The 22267-nt window shown below is 39.5% G+C and overlaps 2 protein-coding genes across 2 annotated transcripts; both read right to left on the minus strand.

The window, feature by feature from the left end:
- Positions 1-6758: 6758 nt before the first annotated feature.
- Positions 6759-12007, minus strand: elovl7a (ELOVL fatty acid elongase 7a). The gene is made up of 8 exons (XM_029510075.1): positions 11925-12007; positions 9829-9918; positions 9474-9664; positions 9072-9152; positions 8886-8942; positions 8646-8751; positions 8388-8524; positions 6759-8272 (listed from the first exon to the last, which is right to left on the minus strand). The coding sequence occupies exons 2-8, from the start codon at positions 9890-9892 to the stop codon at positions 8024-8026; spliced, it is 885 nt and encodes a 294-aa protein (XP_029365935.1). The 5' UTR covers positions 9893-9918; positions 11925-12007; the 3' UTR covers positions 6759-8023.
- Positions 12008-12255: 248 nt separating this feature from the next.
- On the minus strand, positions 12256-22247 carry ercc8 (excision repair cross-complementation group 8). Its single transcript, XM_029510074.1, has 12 exons — positions 21893-22247; positions 21610-21705; positions 20919-21020; positions 20380-20503; positions 19263-19344; positions 18121-18189; positions 17918-17984; positions 17213-17316; positions 16398-16522; positions 14778-14975; positions 13716-13811; positions 12256-13154 (listed from the first exon to the last, which is right to left on the minus strand). Exons 1-12 carry the CDS (start codon positions 21967-21969, stop codon positions 13083-13085), a joined length of 1212 nt encoding a protein of 403 aa, XP_029365934.1. The 5' UTR covers positions 21970-22247; the 3' UTR covers positions 12256-13082.
- Between the last annotated feature and the right edge of the window lie 20 nt (positions 22248-22267).

The following is a 22267-nucleotide window of genomic DNA, read 5'->3' on the forward strand; positions in this document are numbered from 1 at the left end:
GCAAGCCTATTTTATCTGGACAATTACGATGGTGTCACAATGTTGTATATACATCAGCATTACGCACAGTTTGAAGAGTGGAGTAGTCTGGGCTTAATGACAGGTGGAAAAAAATTAAAGCGACACTCCACCAATTTCACAAATGAACATCAGATTACTTGGGAGGATTCGTACTCTTGGACCGTGTTGTGTGGGGATTTCAAGGTCTCTCAACTCAAACAACAGACAGCCAGACATCTTGCATTACAAATTCAAAGCTGAAAAGTTTGAAAAATGTGGATATCCATAAGGCAAAAGCTGTCTAATTAAAAAAAACAAACACTGGCGCTTCATAGTTATATAATCTGGAAGGAATCAAAGCGGAACTCACTGCAGATAAAGTTCAGGGTCTTTATTACAACGGTGGGTCCAATACACAGACAGGCTATCAGAAGACAGGCAGAGGCGTCCCAACGTAAGGCCGTCACTGGTCAAAAGTTAGCAACACTCAGCTACATGAGGGAGCGGAAATGAAGGAGAAAGGCTGGGGAACTGACCCAAACAAACAGACAAGGTGGCGAAGGAGGAGGGGGGGAAAGAACTGGGCTTGATACACGGAGGGGCAGGTCGCCAACAGAACACAGGTGAAGCACATTACAGTGATTCTGGTCGACGAGACAGGAGGAGAAAAGACACATTTCAAAATAAAACAGGAAACAGAACACACCCATTAACCCCTCATATGGCTGACATGTATGATCCTACATTTTTACAATTTTTTTTTTCACACAAAGGACTAAAGGTTAGAGGAGAGTTAATTTAGAATCTGCTGTGTTTTTTCACAACTATTGAGTGATCTCATCTGCACATTTCACAACTCCATGGAAGCGCATTTTGAAATAGTCGAAGCATCCCTTCAATTGAAGCGCAGGTCAAAGAAAGTTCATCTCCTCGTCCAATAAAAACTTGAAGGCTATGGCACAACTGGATTTAGAAACCTGGTCACATTGCAGCAATGAGACCCACGAACATTTCGATGGGTAAAAGAGTGCAAAGCAGCGTCCGAGTAGCAAAACTATGTACGGCAAACACCAGGAATGAAATGAAACTGTGTGCCTTAAAAGAAGCCTCTCTGGAAAACTACTGACAGTTCTGAAAGATGTTCAGCTCAGAGCTCTCATCCATCCAACATTATTCTTTTGCCTTGTTTAATTCTGTGGCTGCACATTTTCCAACACAAAATTCAAACACAAAAATTAAACAAATGCTGCGATAAAAACTTAAAAAAACAACCACTTCAATAGTAAGCATAAACAAAGCTGAGGGCCCATAAAACCTTATAAAATACGAGGAGAAATGAGGTTATGGGAAACAGTATCCAGTAAATGCGACAGAGTTGTTGATTCTTTTGGAGAATTTCTGAGAACACATTTGAAGGTAATGATATTATTGCTTCCTGAGTCCTGTGCATTAAATACACACTGTAGGTTTGACAGCCTAGCTTTTCCCCTCATCCAAATATTGATCTGAAGAATTAAGAGCTGTAACAGCTGGCCATTTTTCACAGAGGGGGTAATAGAGATGAAGCATGAATGAGTAAACCTTCTCAACCTGTCTCAAACAGCAGAAGGAGCAGTTGTGTGTTGTTTTTAGTTTTTAGTTGTTTTTTTTTTTTTTGGGTTGTTTTTGTTTTTGTTTTTGTTTTTTTTTTATTTTGTAGGAAACATCTTTCTAATTCTAATTTTGACTCACAGGTTTTATTCATTATTCAAGACCTTGTGTTGGTTTAATCTGCAAATTTTTGCATGAAACGTATCCTTAACATGAAATAACATGAAAACTCCCAACCGAGAACCAGGACAGGCAGACAGGGGTACAAGCCGCTGAGTAGACAGGCCCTCAGGGAGCGGCCAAGCAAACAGTCAGGCAGGCAGGCAGGGAGGGATTCAGCACAGCAATCAAGCGGAGTGTTACAGAATGACGTCACCTGGCCCCAAGGCTCGTCAAACTTACGGGGGTGGAAGAGTTATGCTAATACTATGTAAAGGGCGCACGCTTTGTTCCTCTTTTGTACCGTTGCATCAAAACAGGAAAATGAATACAGATTTACATGTGTAATTTGGTGATGCAACGGGGAACAGTCTTTAATCCGTAAACCCTGCAGGACCTAAGGCTGGAAACGTGTTGAACACATGAAAAAATCTGAAGGCAGGCTGCATGAATAGCCTTTCTTTGCTGCGTGTACTTAAGCAGATGTGACAGACACAGAGACACTGACATTCACACACAGCAGACCAGACTCACTCAACACAGGGTTTATGGGAAGACAACACAATGATCAATAAGTTGGTTCTGGGAAAGATGATATACCACTGCACCTGAAAAACATCCCTCCGTCTAAAATGTAGCAGAATTGCTCTGCTGGTGTGCTGCTGCAAAGGAAGCAGCTGTTTCAGAAGAGGAGGGAGATGCTCCCTGTGGTGCGACGTGTGGAAACTGTCAGTGCTCCATAAAGTTTTGCCCAAAAGGACAAATAAACATCTCAAATCTGATTTCCAGAGATACAAAGGAAAAGGCGGAGAGGAAATCTACATTGCCTGTGTACGAGAGTTGAGTGCAAATGACAGGAAACCGGTCATTAAAAGAATATTTTGTTGATTCCCTGAGCTGTTTTGGGACAGCCCAGTGGAATCTGAGAAATCTTCAATTTCACTAATCTGTGAGGTTTAGTTCAGGCTTCCACCTTCAACATTACTAAAGCGTATTCTCTCTAACATGATACTGACACAGATCTGATCAGGTCCACAAAGTTAAGATTCCACCTAATTCCAACACTGAATGTCTACAGTAACACAGGAGCCTCGATCGGTGTTAACAGACACATCGTGGCAGATGTTTGTTTGTGGTGAGTGACATTAAACAGAATAACAGAGAGACAAGGTGCAGATTCAGATAAACCAGCCTCTCTGTACAGTATCAGCTCTGCCAGCTGTATCAAGAACCAGAAATAGATCGAGAGAGCGAGGTCTAACTCTAATCAAATCAATTTCACACAGATTCTCCATTTGGTGACATTGTGAATGACTTTTAACTTTTCTACTACCCTGATTGTGGTATCTATTTAAACCTTGATAAGCAAAACCATACTTATCCTTATTTGTCACAGTGAATAGATCTTAAATGCATGAGAAGAGAGGGGCGAGAGGATCTGGTTATTATTAGGCAGCAAAATACCCACAATTATCTAGGAGAGCAAGAATTATTCTCAGAGAGTTATCTGCTCTGCACTGACAGATTCAGCCAAATGCACACACACACACACACACACACACACACACACAATACCCTCGCTTTTGTTAACATCAAGCACTTAACAGAGCATCTGGACAATACTTTGTTCTGGCTAAATTCAATTTGCATAACAACCATTTCAGGGATTCAACAGATGTGACTAAGTAAAGTTAGCTTCACCTTTTTAATCCATAAATTGACACTTTCATCTCAAAGAGGTGTGTATCATGGAACAAAATGCTGTAAACGCAAATGCACCTCTTCTCTCTCGCCATTTCTGTCATTTCTTTGCCCCTCTGGCATCATCTGCTCTCTCCTATAGACCAATACTGTACTTAATCATCGTGATCTGGTAAATTACAAGTCACAACATGGGTGGGCTGCACCACATTTCTGATGTAGAGTGCATCACCTCTGATTATAGCAGCTCTTGGAGCAAAATTAGAATATTTGCAAAATACCCACAATTAAAAGGTAAAAGGTAAGTGATTAAAACACAGATTTATCTCTCAGACGTTTCCCTCAGCCTCTCAGAGTATTTTAACATTTTTCATCATGTTGTTTAGAAGATCAGATGGATAGAAGTTCAGGAGCTATTGAGATCCTTGTGACAGCTAATTAATACTTTACTTAACATCACACAAACAGTGTATTCCATAAATTAGTAACTTATTTTATATATTTGTTACAGATATTACTGATATTTTAATGTAACCCATGTAGATTACCATTTAATCCAAAAAGGCCAACATTTGTGATCGTCAGTGGTTGTAAGAGCCAAAATCTCTAAATTTAAGACTTCTCCTTTATAATCTATGTGCCGTCATTTCAAAATAAAAGACTGATTAATCTGATATGAAAAAGTCTTGTCATTGTCACTGCAAAAACAGTAACAAACCACCCACTGGCTTCACCGCAATGCTGACAGTTAGCTCGTTAGCATTAGCAAAATTAGCTAGGCAGTTTCATGTTACAGATAATTAGCATTTTAATGCCTGCAGTAGCCATCACTTATAAAAAATAAATAAATAAATAAATAAATGAAAATACAACTGATGAGGTTGAGCTCCAAAAATTCCACTTGGCTGCAGAGTTTAACGGTAGAGCAGCTGGGTCAAAGTAACCCATCTACTCTTTTGAAACCATTTGACCAAGTACGAGCAATCCAACTGTGTACAGTAGGCCATACAACTGAGAATCATAAACCAGAATAATCAACCCCACATTTTGTTTAGAGACATCGCAGTGTAACAGCCGCCCTTCGACGCTGGGCCTCCTGCTGCTCACGATCAAAAGAAAGTAGCTGCTGAACTTAGCTGAGCATTTCACACCAAAAAGCACCGAAAAGAGCAATAAGGAACAATACCTTTAATGCTGGATACGACCTTAGGAGACCATTTTCTAAGTTTGAGGTGATGACATGTATAAAATAATCAAAACTTTGTGTTCAAGGTTATCACATTTTAAAAACAGTTTCAGGCCCTTACGGTAGAGTTGATGTGGTTCATTATTTCTAGAATCAGTCCAAAGCATTCAATGGCCCATTTTAAATTTAAATCGATAGGATTGCAGAAAAAATGCCACTGCACTAATACAATTAGAGCTTGTTGAACTGATTTATGGAATCACAGCAAATAATGTTGAGATAAGGTTATTTGTGCTCACAGATCTGAAGTCGCAACATATTTATGTAGCCAACTATATTTCATACAGGGATAGAGTGTCTCTGTGACTAATGATCCAGAAGGTTATTGAGCAATCAGAGGTCATTTTCTTACAAACACAAGTCTCTAAAATAAGAGGATGACAGAGCTTCACAATTAATCTGATTATCCTTTTGCTGCTTCTGCTGTCATTCCATGATATTTAGCAATATGGTCAGTGCAATGGTAAAATTAAACTATTGGAATCATCATCAAGTGCAAACTGAATCTGTCTAACATAAAAAAAATCAGTTTTAAAATTGTCATAAGTTATGTGGTGAAAGTCAAGAATAAAGCCCGCTCAATTCATTTGTGTTTCCAAAGATGAGCTGCTTCATATATATCCCATCGCTGTCTCACAGAGTAAAATCACACCAGAGCCTGCAAGGGTGGCTAGGAGACAGACAGGGGCTGTTGGAGTTCATCATAGTGGAGGGAAATCATCCATGGCCTCTTCGGCCTGGACTGTCCTGCTGATTGCTCTCAGCTCCCATTCAACCAGTTACATTCGGCATTCAGAGACCACTGAACATCTATTCAGTCAGCGAAACAGATGAAATAATTTCTGCAACTTGTACTTGAATATTGAATTGGCGCCATCTTCAATCTCCCTTTTATGTATGAAAAGCTCTCACATTTGAGTGTCCCTCAATAAAAGGTCAGGAGCTGGTGGCGGTGTCCTTACGGACCACTTAAGTGTAGAAGTACAGTATCTAATAGGCAGGTCAGTGTGCTTGTCCGTTTCATGGGCGTGATTAGTATGTGTGATGAAGGGTGGAAAGCACGAGCTGAAATACATCTAGGAAGGATAAGAAATGTTTTTAAGTACCAATTATTTCATATCTGAAATCTGAAAATTATAGTCAAAAACAATACAAAAAACTTCAAGTCCAGCCACAAGCTCTTTACTGGACAGAGAGCCATTAGCATGCTGCTCTGAAGCTTCAGCTTTGTACTGAGGTTCGTTGCTTCGCTGTAAAACAAACCTCATTTTATTCAGTTCCCAGTGATTGAGTTAGATTATCTGTTAAATTAGTTTTTCTCCTGGTTTAGAATAAAAATCGCCTTATTTAACTTGAATGATGTATAGGTGACTACTCTGCTCTGCCACCCCCAACAACTACAAAATGCATTTCACATTATGTGCTGAGCCACATGGAGGGGATTTAATGTCCTCAGATTCATGAAGGTGAAATAAATTTCATCGGTGTTGTGATCCATCTTACAGCACACTCAAACTGATACTTGTCTATTTCCAGTTTAACAGTACCACCAAGTGGTGACCGGAGCTCATTACAGTAAAATTTAAGCACGGAGTGTCTTGATGCTCCCATTTAGCACATGTACAGCAAAGAAAAGGCATCAAACATTTACTGCTCAAGCCTTTGTCAGGGTTTGAATTTCAACCAGTTAGCTTTTTTTTTTTTTTGAGATCAGTGGTACAGTGAATAACACTAACATCACAGCAAGAAGGTTCTGTGTTTGAACCCCAGGCTGAGGAGTAAGTGGCAGCTACCTTGCCTGGTTGTATATCCGTGGGGGCAGAACCTGTCCAGGGCCTAGCCTGCCCTTGAAGGGTCTAGAATTGGCCCTAGCCCCTCCACCGGTAAGCCTGCTGGGTGAAACAGTACAGATGAATGAGAGCGTCACAGTTCTCTTCCTAGTCAGCACTCTGATAAAATGAAGACCCCAGACTGTTTTTGCATAGCTGTCTTGAGAGCTTCTTTGAAATTCACAGGTGTAGTGTCTGATACCCCACAACATAAATTAAGCAGAGCCTTTAAAGTATGTCGACCATTTATTTTCATATAAATACATATAAAATACAATATAAACATGTCACATTTCTTACAATATTAATGGGATCTGACAAGGAACAGGGAGGGGAAAAAGAAAAAGTTCACCCAATTTTTTTTCTAAAGTTGTCCATAAACATCTGTAAATTGTATGTTAACTCAGGATTGCACCTGAATAAAAGTTGGAACTCTTTTGACACCAAGGTCGTTCCTGTGACCTCAGTCACCAAAAGGAGCAGTGTTACATCCCTTCAGTTTAAGATCATCATAACTATGTATAAAACTACTCAAGACCTCAGTCCAAAAGACACTGCTGGACTGCAGTCATCAAGACCTTAATGCTGTAGCCACAGAGCTTCAACATATGAAGCAAATACTCAAGCAGCAAACATGTCCAGCTTCAGTAACTGGTTGGCCAAGTAGTGAATCCATGCAACTGTGCATATTGTGGCCCAGTATTAGTGTTCTTTAGCAATATGCCTCAATTAGGAAAGGTTCTGAACCCTACAAGAACCAGCTGCCTTCCCATCAGGCATTTCACACCATTGCTTCATAAGAGAACTAAGTCATGACAGTTGCTACTACTGTTACAAGAGCACTTTTCACTAGATACCTGTATCATCAGCAGCTGTGACTCAAGCCAGAAAGAGTGGGCATGCATGTGATCATAACAAAAAGATGAAGCCTGCTCCGCATGCATGAAACCATTTAACAACGTGAACAGGATGTGTTGCCTAACCATCATAAAAATGGTGATGAGATGTTAGGCCAAGTGAAATAAACAAACCATAAATTTTCAGTGCACAATTTAAAAACCTTAAACTGGATTTCCTACAAGACTGAAGGTATGATCAAGTCACAAGAGAAAAAAAAAATAAAAATCTCAGGACTAGAAGCTTTATGAGGCCACATAGGACTGTGTAGCTGAGGGTCTTGCAGTCTTTCCATAAGTGAAGCCCTATTGTCAGTGTCAGTAGTGAAGATGATCTTCAAACTCAGGTCCAGAAATTTCAGTAGATATCTTTCGATATTTGAGAACTTGGGCTTGACCATCAGTGTAAACACAATAAAACCCTTCAGCCTAGGTCCTAAATACAAATTGTCATAATTTAAAGATTGTCATTTGCAGTTACAAGTAATAAAGAAATAATGATTAAAAAAAAGTCCAAACAAAAAGGAGGGTTGAACCAGCACAGTGGTTTCCTTACATAAACCGAGGCCAACCCCAAAACTGCCCCAATCAGCTGTCTTGCGTCACTCATCTTTATCGTGACTGGCATTTCCATTCATAACTCCATTTGTGTGGTGTGCCCACGTCTGAGCCTGCAACACTTTAGGCAACCTCTTGCCCTTGGTGTAGGCGTGGTACCAGAAGTTTAGGAAAAGGAACAGGAAAATCAGGCCGTAGAGGCCGATGATGTAGATGAAGATGGGAAACTGGTAGGGGCAGTCTTTCATGAAGAAATACTGGGAGATGTGGCTGGTCACCATAACGAACTGGATCTAGGAAGTGACAATAAAGAGATTGACAAAGTTACCAATAGCTCTTTGTACTATACAGTTTGAACACTTTAAAAAAAAAAAAAAAGCCAGATGCTAGTTAGGCCACTGAACATACCAGCTGAATGGTAGTGAGGTACTTCTTCCACCACAGGTACTTCTGGTACTTGGGACCCATTGCAGTCAGGCCATAGTACGAGTACATGATAACATGGACAACACAGTTGAGCAAGGCGTGGAAGGTCCCCAAACCACCTGAAATAAGGATCAGGAATGAGATCAGAAAATATCAAAAGGCCATATAGCATCATGGATCTTGCTTTTATGCAAAAAAAAAATAAAATAAAATAAATAATAATAATAATAAAAATAATACCTGGAGCAAAACGGACACCAAACCACCAGGTAAAGGGCATAATTGAGTGATGGTAGACATGAAGAAATGTAACTTGACTGTTCTTTTTCCTCAGGACAAAAAAGATCTGGATGGAAAGGGAGAAAAGACATTCCTCTAAGTTAACAAGTGGTGTGACAAATGGCTGTTTCTTCCAATATAGTGTGACTAAGCAGTACATGCGGAACATATTTTTGTATCTGTCAAATAACTGTCACTTACTGTGTCCAACATCTCAATAAACTTTGAGAAGTAGTAAAGCCAGCATGTTGCTGCCATCTGGGGGAGACAATATAATCAGTGCCAGTTCTAAACCCAAAAAAAAAAAAAAAAAAAAAACCACACACCACAACAACACAGTACATTGAAATTAACTAACAATACAGCAAAAATTGTGAGATACCTTACCCTCATAGCCTGTGGTGAATCAGAGTAGTCAACCAAGTCACAGTGAAAAGAGTATCCTGTGCCCCAGCCTGACATGACAAACTAAGAGAGAAATTTTCAGTTATAATATTAATCAGCCAGTCTCCCAACAGTGTTAAGGAATATCAATAAATCAATTGGGGGGAATAAACTGTAGAGCTGTAAAAATAACAAAAGCTCTAAAGAAGGCAAAAATCTAATTTCTAACTAGTAGAAATAGAGTGCCTTGATAAGACTGCCAGGACAACTCCTGTCTTGTTTTGCAGTTCTTAGCGAACATTTGCTGAACACAGTACATGAAGGGTATGTAGGCATTGCCATGTGAAAACAAACATTTTGGGGGGGGGGGTAAATAAAAATCACTCAAGAATTAAGATAAGTTACCTCATAGCACATGAAGAGCGAGAGCAAAACCACACTGAAGTTGTAGACAATGAGAAGTCCTTTAAGGTCAAAGGCTTTGCGGTTCTCCATTATCCGAGGCCCAAGTGATGTAACAAAGTAAATGTATGCTACAATGATGATCGTTTGGGGGAGAGGAGACGACATAAGCAGCCAGTTCTCAGTCCGCGAGTCTGTGACAGAATCATGTTGACAGGTTCAGATACCAAGAAAAGTGACGTTGCACAATATCTCGAAGCAGCAGCAGAGCTAAAAGTAGTGCAGTTTGAGGTCTAGTTAAACAAGTTAAACATTTCACAAGGACACATTGACTGTATTTGGATGGTCAAAGACTCACCTGCATTTTGGATGAACTCATCATAAATGAGTGCAGCTGAAGACTTTATATTATCAAATTCCATGTTCAGAGAATATCCTTGCAGTTTACCTAAATGACACAGATTAGGAAGTCAGTACAAAGGGAAAGTATTAAATTACATAGAGTGTGCAGAAATATTCAAAAGCTACTAAATCAAGTGGGAAACAATATTCAAGTGATTGCTCAAGAAACGTTTCAAATCAAAGAACAAGTTGCTACCGGTTCATCAGCTTTCACTACAAGTGTCAGATAGGGACTAAGTCCACACAAAACTAGTAGAATGTCTGGCAGAGCTGTTCACTGAAACAGTCAAACAACCTAATTTCATTGTAATGTAAATGGTCATTACAGGCTAGAATTTTAAAGTCCCAATAACAGCTGAAACATGTTCAACCCACTATAGATAAACAAAGGCAGAATATTAATATTTGTAGCTTTGCCTAAAAACCAGGAAACTAGAATAACTGGGAGGGAGGGAGGGACAGGACAGTCAGAGGAAGCCCTGCCACTCCCTGCCACCCCTCTAAACGTCAGTGGCACACAAAGCCAAGAGTGTACACAGAGTACAATAAGTAGCTGTCTGTGAGTCAGTTATCTGAGGAACAGCCACAAAACTTCATTCATGAAGAATGTGCTCATGGTCAACATAAATATTTCTTTTTTCCATTTAAAAAAAAAAAAAAAAAAAAGTTTGAAGACTCTCTTATGCCATGACAAACCACTGATCCTTAGGATTTAATAAATCAAGCAGAGGGGGGGAAAAAAAATGGAATGGGCATTTATCTGTTTGTCATTATGCAAATAATAAAAAAAAAAGAATTAAAAAAACTTTTGTTAACAGACATGGCTGCCTGACAGTTGTTCAAAGACTCGCATGTTTGGGTTAATTGGTGACTCAAAGTTGTAGGTCTGAGTGGTTGTCTCTGTATGTTGGCCCTGTCCAGGATGCCAACACCCCCCCCCCCCCCCCCAACCACCCTCACACAGATAAGCGGTAGAAGATGAATGAATGAATCTGACAGTTGATTAGAAGAATCAGCATTTAAAATATTCATTATAGGCTTTCTGGTATGAATTGCCGATATTGTACAGATAATTATTCAGTTCTCAGAGGCTCATTATTTGACTGCATGCACGTTGTTGACATAGTTTAATGTTTCATGATTCAAGTCAGACCGTTCAAGTGTCACATCAGTAGGACATGTTGATCAGGTAATCTCTGGCACGGTTAGGAGGTCAAAGTTGCCTTCACTGACCAGCTCGTCTGGTTTATGATTTGGGAACAAACCAAAGGAGCCCGTTCCTTCCTCCCAATGACAAGCCACGGGGCAAACTGAATCGTGGCACTGAAAATGCATTCATCCAAATCTTTCGTATGGTTTGAGCCCATCTATTTCTTGCCTTCCGTGTGACGATATAATAGAGTTCAAAATAATGAATCACATCAGCCCATGTCTGCGATGCGTATATCACCTTACAAGACAGGTTTTTTTGGTTTTGTGTACGCGTTTTTCCAAGGTGTGTCTGCCTGAGAGCACCAGGAACTTGAACAAGACAAGTTTTAAGTCACTGGATGAAGTGTGTGCAGGTCTTTCGTCTACACAAACGAGGACGAGACAAGCCCTGACATGCAGTGAGGGATCCAGATGCAGCAGTTCAAAAGCCCGGTCGGCGGCGGGATGGGGTTCATACGGGCCGTCATCACCCACTCCACTGGCCAAGAAGGTTTCTTTGACTAATAAATACATAACACGTGTCCGGGCAACACTTACGAGGACTTCATTAAGAGACCGGTGAGAACCCGCTCGTTTTGACACCCCGGAATAAATTCAGACTGGATTAAGTCATTAAAATTGGAAAAGCACATTAGAAAACACCTTCGGCATCCACGCCGCAGCTTTTAGCGTGTGCTCGCCTTAAAGTCCTTTTCCAGCACATATCATCACTTCAGCCCCTAACAGGTGTTTGTGTTGGAGGGGAACAGCCGTCCATCTTTTACCTGTTGTTACCGTTTTAATGCGTTTCATTGTTCTCTGTCCTGTCCGCGTTTAAAGCCGAAAAGTGAAATGACTAACCTTCGTGCAAATCCTTCGGCTCCGTATCCAAACCAGCAGCTCACCTGCACGTGCCGACAGGTGTTTCATCCGATGCGCTCACGCTGCGTCAGGGCGGCGCGCTCCCGGCTCTTTATTGTCTCTCGGAGGAGGCGGGGCCTGGAGTCGCGCCCTCCCTCTCATTGATTGGCTGATTTTTCTACGCTGTGGATCTGAAGTAGATCCGAGGATTCTTGAGCGATGTCTCATCGAAAGCATCAGTACGTTGCAACACTTCGATGTGTCCCTTGATGACGTAGTAAGTGAGCGGTTTCAGTATGAGAGAGAAAGTCTGAGGGAAACAGGATTCACACAGCTTTTTATTACAAAACTTAAAGTACAATTCAAGACAATTGACCTAATGATGGACCAGTTTGCTGTACATAAATAATCACCTCATATATAAAGAATTCCACTTGTATGGAAGAACTAATGGTACATTTCAAAAATATAAAGCTGATTACTATAAAGTGTCTCATATACATCCCAAGCATTTGCAAGCAGACAAAGCCAATATGTAAAACTGTGACTGGGGTGGAACAGAGAAGGAGGTTTCAGTATCGTTGCCTGCTACTTGAATCAAATGCAAATGTTCCCTGCAATGACAACAAAACAACCTGTGTTTTTTGAATACCAGATAACTTATTTGTAGGTATTATGGACATTCGCGTTACAACCCAGTTTCAGACACCCACAAGTTAGAAAACAGGCTCCACACTGAAACTTAGCAAATCTCTCCGTAGTTCTTAAATACTATCACTTTAACTGAATTTTAACCATGGATATTTCACATTGGATAAGATGTATTCTGCTTATTGGATATAATTTGCCCAGACAAAAGTGGCCATAGCCAGTGAGTAGGTCCGTCTTGGTTTACATAAAAAAAAAAGAACAACATTGCAATATGAAATGTACAAAAATAATGGAATGAATAATACTGTAAAGTTGAACAATTATTTACAGAAATCATTTTAACTTCAAGGCCTTCATCCTTGTCAGCAATGATGAAACAGAAAAAATGTCCCCAAACCACCAATTTGCCTGAACGATGTGGGCAAGTTAATTGTGAAGAATGTCTTCTTGTTTGCATTCTTGGAAAACAGTGTGTCCACTTTCCCATGCACATACAAAACAGCAGCATTAATCTTCATCACTGCTCCACGCGTCCTGAAAGGCTGGGTTTCCTGAAGACTGTCCAGCATCAGCAACAGCCTGGAAGCCATTAGAATATTCAGCTCAATATCAAGTGTGAATTAAGACAGAGTCACTGCAAAAACATAACATATGCGCACAATGCAAATCAAAACCTTATTTGGGTGTCAACTGTAGTGAGAAAAAAAAAAACCCTACCAGGTAATCACACATACATTCTATTACTTACTTCATCTGATAAAAAACTAGTTAAAATGGAATAAGCCAGGTCAGACAAGGCCATTCGTAATTTAATAAGAACTTTTAGAATGTAGAAATTGTATGACAGAACCTAGTAAACACAACAGTTTTCCTAAATTTGTATGTTCATTACTACGTTCTGGGCAACGCTTAAGTGTTATGACTGAAATTCCTTGGATGACACACAGTTTATCAATCATACATTTCTTGATATCAAAGGGAAATGACAATACGAAAGATGAGACTGCCATTTAAGCAAAGTGCCAGTCAGGGTCTTAGAACACAATACACAGTCTAGAAACAAGAATATTTTATCTATCTGTTTCTATCTACTTATATATCCCTGTCCAATAGTATCTACTGCTATTTTGGTTTTTGTACCGTATTTTCTGAGTCTGATTTCTCTTCCACCTCCAAGCTGCGAAGGACAGGAACCCACGCCAGGATGTTACAGTCTTTACCTCCGCTATACATCTCCTGTAATTAATGAAGAGAGGAGACTTAAAGTCAAACACTTTGGTGCACACACTGTTAGAGGAAATTAAAAAGTTCTGCTGTTGCAGCATAATATTTACCTTAAAGCACTTTCAAATAATGACATCAGCACCAGGGGAAAATCAACGTTAACAAGCAGTTAACAAGAGTAAAATAATTAATGGACTCAAAACTGTCCACGCCATACAAGTGAACTCACGGGAGACATTGTCAGTGCCATGGGACTGAGCAGTCAATACAGATAAGAGGCTTCAAAGGCCGTAAAACACATTTTCAGAAACAGGTGTCTGTTTCAGGAACACTAAAGCGATAAGCTATTCTACTGCATTCTTATGTCCTTTACACATTCAAAACCTTTGGATGGCACAAGAGGCATGAAGTTGCCTAGTTACAAAACTGTGGGTTGGACATTTCTTTGTATGACTGTGATGATAATGTATGAAAAAAATCATCTTTTTATACTGACACAACCGAATACTATGACCTGCATTTAAAAATTAAAAAAAAAAAAAAAGTTTTATGCGGTCAGTGTTTAGCAGTAGGCTCTGTCTTAAAGCACATTGTGATATTAAACTTTCAGTGTTTAGGTTGCTAAACATTGACAATGTATAGCATCCTTTTAAACAAAGTCAGTATTTGGGCAGAGTACTGACTTGTGTGGGGACACCTGTATTTGCTATAAATGCAAATGCAGGTTACTTTACCATGTTATCGTTCCGCAGAGAAGTGGCTCATTTGAAAATGCCATGGTGACTGCAAATTTTTAATAGATCCCAATTCGCTCGCAACGTCGCAACAGTTAAAGGAGATTAAAAAAAAAAAAAAAGGAAAGGTAGACCAAGGGAAACTGAACTGAATTGTCTGAGCAAACTACAGACAAAGTAAGAGAAAGGAGGATTTACAAGGGAACACTGCTGATAGTAGATGAGGATTTGATTTAGGCCTCACCTGGTAATCCGGGTGGAACTCACAGCAATCCACGTTGCTGTAGTGACCCCTGAGCATAGTGACAAGCTCTCCAGTATGGAGGGCATACACTGCAATGGAGCTGCCACATGGCACAAACACGAACTCTGGGCTGCAGCCACGTGACACAGTGAATTGTAGCCTTTTACGACTCTCGTTACACACCTTCCCGTAATTTACCTGATGGAAAGAGGTGATGGTATAAAGGGTTCAGATTATGTTTTTATAAATGTTAAAATATAAAGTTCTATGTACAACACACTATGTCCGATGGTTTTGTGCATAAATATGAAGCTTTTGCTTAATACTATGTTATGGTCAGGTGTAAGGTGACCATCATCCTTGTGCTTCTACACATTAACTGAGGAAATTGAAAAAATTTATTAATTTCAAAGTATTCAAGGATATAAATATTTTAATTGTAAGACTGGCAAGGACTCTGAATTGAATTGAAATACAGACAGGCAAATATTGTCTATCTATCTATTAGGCTTAATTCACATACAAAAAATACATTTAAAACTGCTTTCTTTTCATATACCTCTAATGTGCAAAAAAAGTCCCACAACATTTATAAATCAGCTCATCACACACAGCAATCGTTTCCAAAGACAATTGAAAATTCAAGAAGGCTTCCTTGGTATGTAACAATGGTATCATCTGCTTTAGTTCAAATGACATGCACAATTATTAGAACAGTCATTTATGTTCACTACAGTACTAAAGACCGTCCCAGTTGAACATGAGTAGATTCCAAGAAATAGTCAAAATCATGTCTCACATTCACTGAAAGGTTTAAGATTTAAGATGTGGAGTAGTTTTTTCAACCAAGTCTCAACTTGTATAGCAACATTCTGATTTAGCCTGAGAGACTTAACAGTCATGATCTAATCTACTGTTAGACAGTATTCAGTAATGAGAAAAAACCTAGATCAGGCCATTGTTCCATGGTCCAATTTAACAAATGTAACCATAGCCAGCATATAAATAGTGAATATTGACTTTGTGGGTGAAAGCTAACGCTGAAGAGCCTTAATCCTATATTCTGTTTAATGACCTCCACTTGGTCACAAGAGGTCTGATTGTATAGAAGTCTGTGTCATTTGGCCCTAATTCTAACTTGATTTATTAGATCAGATAAGATTTTCCTCTTGTGTTAAGGGTCTCATTACTTTTGTAAAGTCCTCTCCAGCATAACATGATGCTACTTTTTATAATTATGGTCCAATTTAGAGAAAAAATTGACCATAGAGCCGGGTATGCTTTAGGGCGTGGCTTCAGTGTTATTGACAGACAGTACTTGAAATGGCATCTTGATAAAATGATCTTTGATATGCAGCTACATTAGACCCTGAGAATGAAGGAAGTTAGACCCTGAAATGGTAGGAAGGTGTTAAAAGTGTAATTTCTAATCTGAGCATACAGCTGGACTGAACCTACACCTAATGCTAACCCACAACAGTTTTTTTGTTTTATGGTTTTTGGAATATATTAATTTACTTTCCACACTTCTTTCAATTATTTTGTTAACCATATGCAAATGAAAGGGATCTTCAACTTCTGGAATATTATTCAAGCATATCATCCTGTACTTCAACTTACCAGTGTATTTTCGCCTGTGGCACTATTCCAAAGTCTCATGCGGTCATCAGTTCCAGTTGTGAGTAGGTAAAGCCCATCACCAGTGAAGCACAGGCCATTCACTCTGCCATTATGAGCTGTGTTTACTGGTCAGACAGAGGTAAAACATGGCATGGCATTTCCTTCTACAATACATTAAAGGTCCCAGATTGCATATTTCGTCTGCCTACACATCACTCATAGTAATCCATCAATGCTGCTAAAACCCCTTGTCTTCTTTTATTGTACAGAGCAGAGTAGCGTAAATAAACTGGTTTTCTTGCGGCATAGGCCTCTTAGCCTTAACACAAACAGCCAGGAACAAAAGATACCATTTGTGCAGTATGTTGACCTTTCCTCTAGTGAGACAAACTCAGGTCTGTGTTAAACTGAGTTACCTAAAAGGTGTTACAGTTGACAAGGGTAAAATATTGATGTAATTTTCTGAGAAAGTTGGATCTAATGCATGTTTACAATATGCCTGTGCAGAACCACTGTAAGATGTGTGCAACATCATAGGTTTAATGAAGGTCCATTTCATACAGTGAGTGATAGATTGACATGGCTGAGGAAGGGGAAATGTACTGGCAGCAAAACTAGCTAAATCCCAAATTATTGCTCTGCGGACGTCACTTCAGGCTAAACTTGGACTAACATTAACTTTCTGTCATGCTTGACTTCAAAGTTTGTCTGCATCTTTTCTTCTTCTCGAAATTGAGGCTGAAACATCTTCTTCCAAATGTCATGTACGCTCAGAATAAATGGGTGTAAGAAATAAAAGATGGAGGTAACAGTACCTGCCTCAGAGGAGGCTTTCGACTTATCTCCACTGTGTTGGTCCAGAGTGAGGAGACTACCAGAGGCCCGACGCACATCCCATACTTTCACCTTGCTGTCTGCACTTATAAGGAAAAATTGGAGAGTTGTTTGTTTTACTCTCTCCTAATCAATTAATGAAGAAACTTCTATAAACTATAGCTAATATGAAACCAACAAGTTCAATACAGGGATTTATAAGCACAATATATGCTCAGACAGATGAGCTCACATCCACTAGTGTGTGTAAACGATTATTTGCTTTGAAAGGTCAATTTTTTGTTGCGGATTAACATGCTGCTCCATAATAGAATATTGCACAATGTGTGTGTTTCTGTGTGCCTCTCTGTGTGAGTTGTTTTCAAAATCACTTACAGTCTACAGGGATAGCACCACACTGATCTCAATGGGTTAATTAGTAGGTCTAGTGTACCATAAAACAGGTGGGGACTATATCTACCATATGCTATACTGAGGGGGCTACTAGAGTGCCACAGTGCCTTTCTGCTAGTGATATGGTGCCATTATCTTTGAATCAGAGTTGCAGATGGCCAGCAACTAACATGACAAAAACTAATGGTACACAGCATGAGGACGATTGCCCTTTAGCAGGCACCATTTTACGGTGCTAACTGAGCACAAACTACTCAGTGATTTCAGAAAGACAAGGAGTTACAAGTGCTTACCTGGCGGTGGCCAAGATATGCTCATATCTGGGTGACCAGCGGACAGACAGGACCTCTGCTCTGTGACCTGCAGGAGGAAATAAGTTATTATTTATTGCTTAGCTATGTGGATGTGCAACTACATATGTGTGGGTGGCGGTGTGTGCATTTGTGTGTGAGCAAAGAAAACAGCAGTCAAAGTAAATGCTGTCTAGACTACTAACCCTGAAGCACATGAATCTTTGAGCCAGACTTCAGGTCACACAGCTGAATTTTGGGGTTTTTAGTGCCAACTGAAAAAGCAGAAACATTGAGACAGTTTAAAAAGGAAGATAAAAAGTCTGCAATTATTTATTTACTTTATTTTTAAAAATCCAGAAATGTACCACCACAACATGAGAAGTTCAATTATGTATATTCAATATTACATTCCTCCTTATTGAAATTGTCAAATTTCACAGGTTGTTAGTATGCACTGCTACAGTAAACTGTATATCTAGTGAGCATTTCTTGAGAGTGATAAAAACTAGTATCCCAGGTTCTCACAGACAAGGTGTGGTAAACTTGAAAACTCACTGATACTAACTGATAAACATGAATTTACACACCCGATGTGTGTAGATGGGAGGAGGGAAAGGTGTTTGATGAAATTTAACAGGACAAAGAACATGATTCGATTATTTAAAATCGAAGTAACCTAAATTATGCAGATATATTAGATACTGTTGCTTTTGAGGAAAAGAGTGCCTTAAAAGTGTCTTCCTTAATGAAGCAGAAGACTTCAACAATGTTTTAGCACCTGTTTGGCAAGCTACTGTAACTTGTTTTTGAGGGAAGGACACATTAACAGACACACACACACACACACACACACACACACACACACACACACACACACACACACACACACACACACACACACAAAAAGAGAGACTGTGATTGAGTCCAGTTTGGAAAGAGGCGTGCCAGGAAAACAAAGTGTATGTGTGACATGGTGCTCCTTTCTGTTCATCTATGAGCACATACCCAGCAGGCATGAGTAACCTGTTGATCCTGCTTGGTTGCATGGAGAGGTAGCACCTAAATTCCTATGATGTTTCATAAATCTGTTTCTGAACATGGTCTCACATCCAGCCAGGTACAAGACTCTTTCAGACCTTGGGGTGGAACAGGAATAGAAGGCAGAAGCAGTGCCTAAAGTGTCCTGTGGGGAGGCATGTAGCACATTGCTTGGAGGAACAAAACTGATGACAGACATAGTAACGATTGAGATTTTTTGTCCTAAATATAACACCAGGCAATCCAGTTGGTTTGTTCTGTGTCCCTGATATTAGCAAATATTGGGGGTGCATTTATACACACGCACCTGCTATAAGACTGTGTTTCCGGGCGATAGGGGACAGGTGGTGGCTGTAGACATTTCCCTCAAACTCAAAGACTTCAGCAGGCTGAAGAGTCACAAAGTGAGAGACAGACCAATGGACAGTGTCAGTAAGCTGTGTTAGAAATTCAGCAATCTGTAAATTTACAGTGGTGTGCATTTTTGTAATCCTAAAATCCTGATAAAATACAATAATGTTTCTCAAATATCTAATGAAGAATTCAGAATGAATTAGATAAAAGCAATAGCAAGTAGAGGAGTAAGGCGAAGCAGCTCAGAGCTCAGAAGGCAGCACCCCCAAGCAGCAGAGGTGGTTACAATGCAAATTCTTCAGCCACATAAAAAGCCTCTCTGTGCCCCATCTGTCAGTGTGTGCCAGCACCAACGTGGACTCAGCCGATGGGCACACACAGACAGAGGAGGCTCTGTTTGCATAAAAATACCACACACACTATGTGCACACCAATGCAGCACACACCACTGTGAAAATACACAAACACAATAAATAATTGAATAGGTATTAGTGTGTGTGTGTGTGTGTGTGTGTGTGTGTGTGTGTGTGTGTGTGTGCGTGTGCGTGTGCGTGTGTACGGCATAGAGGGACAGAAACACATAGAGAATAACAAATAAAAGGTTGTGGGTTCTTTTCTGTCCTTTGCCTGACCTTTTGAGGTAAACATGATGCCAGTGTAACTCTAGCACAGCTAAGAGCCTGCCATATGGTACTATGTGGCACAGAAAGGTAGAAAGCATGAAGCAGAAAATAAGAAAGAGCAGAGAAGAGATAGTGAAAAGAACAAAAAGAAAGTAGGGTTGGTGGAGCTATCAGAACAAACAAATTCACCCACTGAGTCGCCTGATTATTAGGATCATCTGTAAAATTCAATGCAATAAAATGCCGTTCCTGTGCAGTAAATCCTATCTCAGTGACACTTATATGACAACATTGAGTATTTATTGACACTGTGTCAGAGGAATGTTGAGTTGCGTCTTTGGTAACTAGGTTTTATTTCCTTATAGAATTAATTTTCCATATCTATCTAGAAGTAACTCAGAGGGCATCATAATTAACATGAATTGTTATGTAGGTGGCATGCCTTACCTTCAATGTTTCAGTGTCCCAGACCTTCATGGTCTTATCAAAGGAACTGGACACAAACATGCCCGTGTCATAAGGATACCATTGAACTGTCTCTACACTGAATTTGTGGACATACTTGCTAGACCTACAAAAGGAAAAAGTAAAAATAAATTATGAACTGCAACCAGAACAATATACAATATTCATAGAAACACACCACTAAATTCTACTGTCTCTCATCCTGTTATCTTAGAAACCTAATACTTTTACATTGTAGCAGCAATTTTAACTACCATTAAACATTTGTGTGAATTGTATGCTACATTTCTCTGTAGATCTGTTCAGTCAAACAGAAATATGACACTAATGAGGGACGAAAAAAAAAAAAAAAACAAAAAAAAAACACTAGCCACTTCATTTGTACTTTCAGAATAATACAGCTCAGAATCATAAATGCTGTAGAGCATGAAGACATGCCTGTCCGAATCACAGAGCACTGTAAGAGCACAATAGAGTGCTGCCCTCTGATGGACAAACTGAGCAAATGGACTGATATTCACCTGCCTACTGTGCAGACTGCCTTGCAGGTGTACTGTGGCTTCCCACTGTAGTTCTCCAAATCATAGACCACAATCACTCCATCTGCTCCTCCAGACAACATACTAAACAACAGAGTAGGTGAAAATCAAATGTAACATTACTTTGTCCAACACAGAATTAATATTTGTTTTCTCTTGCCTGAGATTTTGCTGACTGGAAAATTGTCTCTAATTACTCATCCTTTGAGAGAGACAATGCCAACTTGCCACTAAACAGAAAGAAGTATGACATTGACAGTTGTTTGATCTGCATGGATTTGCTGTTGCAGAAAAGTGAGAAAACACCTTTTTCTAATTTGGGTGAGCTGACCCCTAAAGAAACAATCCTATATAGCAATAACACAATATAAGTGATTTAGTTACTCTTATTTCCTGTTTACAATTTTTCTGGGTCAGATATTGAACATAAACAAAAGCGCTTTAGAGAAAAACACATGCAGAAAGAGCTCTATGTGTGAAAACTCAATGACAATGTGTCCAGTATTAAAGGACTTTGAGTGATTCCCGGGTGTTGTGTAGATATTCTGAGGCCACCTGCTTGTGTTTTTTTGTTTTGCAGTGTCCCATTAATTTCATTATATTTTAAGTCATTTCAATTAATAGGGAACAGTAATATATGCCATTTAGAAATCTGTCAAAAATCAGGACTTACTATCTGCCCTCTATTACATCGATGTCAATGGTGTTGATACCATTTCCGTGTATTCGATCCACATCTCTGTCTGGATTCAAACTCAGGCTGAGGACTCTTAAAAGACAGAAAGAGAAATCGGATTATCTGCATTACTAGTTATCTATTTATTAACACAGATTTCAATTATAAGACAATATTAGAAAAATTGTTGTGGAGAGTTAGTGAGCTCATCACGAAAGCATTTCAATTAGTTAAATGAGCAAGAGTTGATTATCATTGAGATGCCTGAAGTGTCTGTCACCTTCTCGTTGACTCAGCTCGTCTCAGTCTCAGAGGGTCATCCAGTCCAGCCTGCCGTGCTGTCAGAAAGCCCAACATTGTTTTCAAAACGACCCCGGAATGATTTTTAGAGCATGACTGGTTTTTAATTTACGATACCTCTGGCTAAACTAGCTCGCCAGCGAGCATAACTCTTTACAGTAAAGTGATATTATAATCCAGGGTGAAGTTTTGCAGGTCCAAAAAATGTACTGCATAACCAAAAACACCTCCGTGATAACTAAATACGCATTACACCTCATTTGGGTTTTTATAATTATAATTATTTACTGTATATTTCACATTGCTTTTACTAGCTTCGCGGTAGCTTCACAACATTAGTCGGCCATGTTGGGAA

The sequence above is a fragment of the Echeneis naucrates genome, chromosome 9 (genome assembly GCF_900963305.1).
Source record: "Echeneis naucrates chromosome 9, fEcheNa1.1, whole genome shotgun sequence".
Classification (NCBI taxonomy): Eukaryota; Metazoa; Chordata; class Actinopteri; order Carangiformes; family Echeneidae; genus Echeneis; species Echeneis naucrates.

What these genes read in the sequence shown, in the direction of transcription:
- elovl7a (XM_029510075.1), bottom strand. Translation starts at nt 9,892, where the DNA reads ATGGAATTTGATAATATAAAGTCTTCAGCTGCACTCATTTATGATGAG. An exon ending in ATTCACCACAGGCTATGAGG is followed by an intron (nt 8,943 to 9,071) that starts GTAAGGTATCTC and finishes TGTCTCCCCCAG; the next exon opens with ATGGCAGCAACATGCTGGCT. An exon ending in TTATTGAGATGTTGGACACA is followed by an intron (nt 8,752 to 8,885) that starts GTAAGTGACAGT and finishes CTTTCCATCCAG; the next exon opens with ATCTTTTTTGTCCTGAGGAA.
- ercc8 (XM_029510074.1), bottom strand. Translation starts at nt 21,969, where the DNA reads ATGTTGGGCTTTCTGACAGCACGGCAGGCTGGACTGGATGACCCTCTG. An exon ending in GATGTAATAGAGGGCAGATA is followed by an intron (nt 21,021 to 21,609) that starts GTAAGTCCTGAT and finishes TCTGTTGTTTAG; the next exon opens with TATGTTGTCTGGAGGAGCAG. An exon ending in GGGACACTGAAACATTGAAG is followed by an intron (nt 19,345 to 20,379) that starts GTAAGGCATGCC and finishes GTGACTCTTCAG; the next exon opens with CCTGCTGAAGTCTTTGAGTT.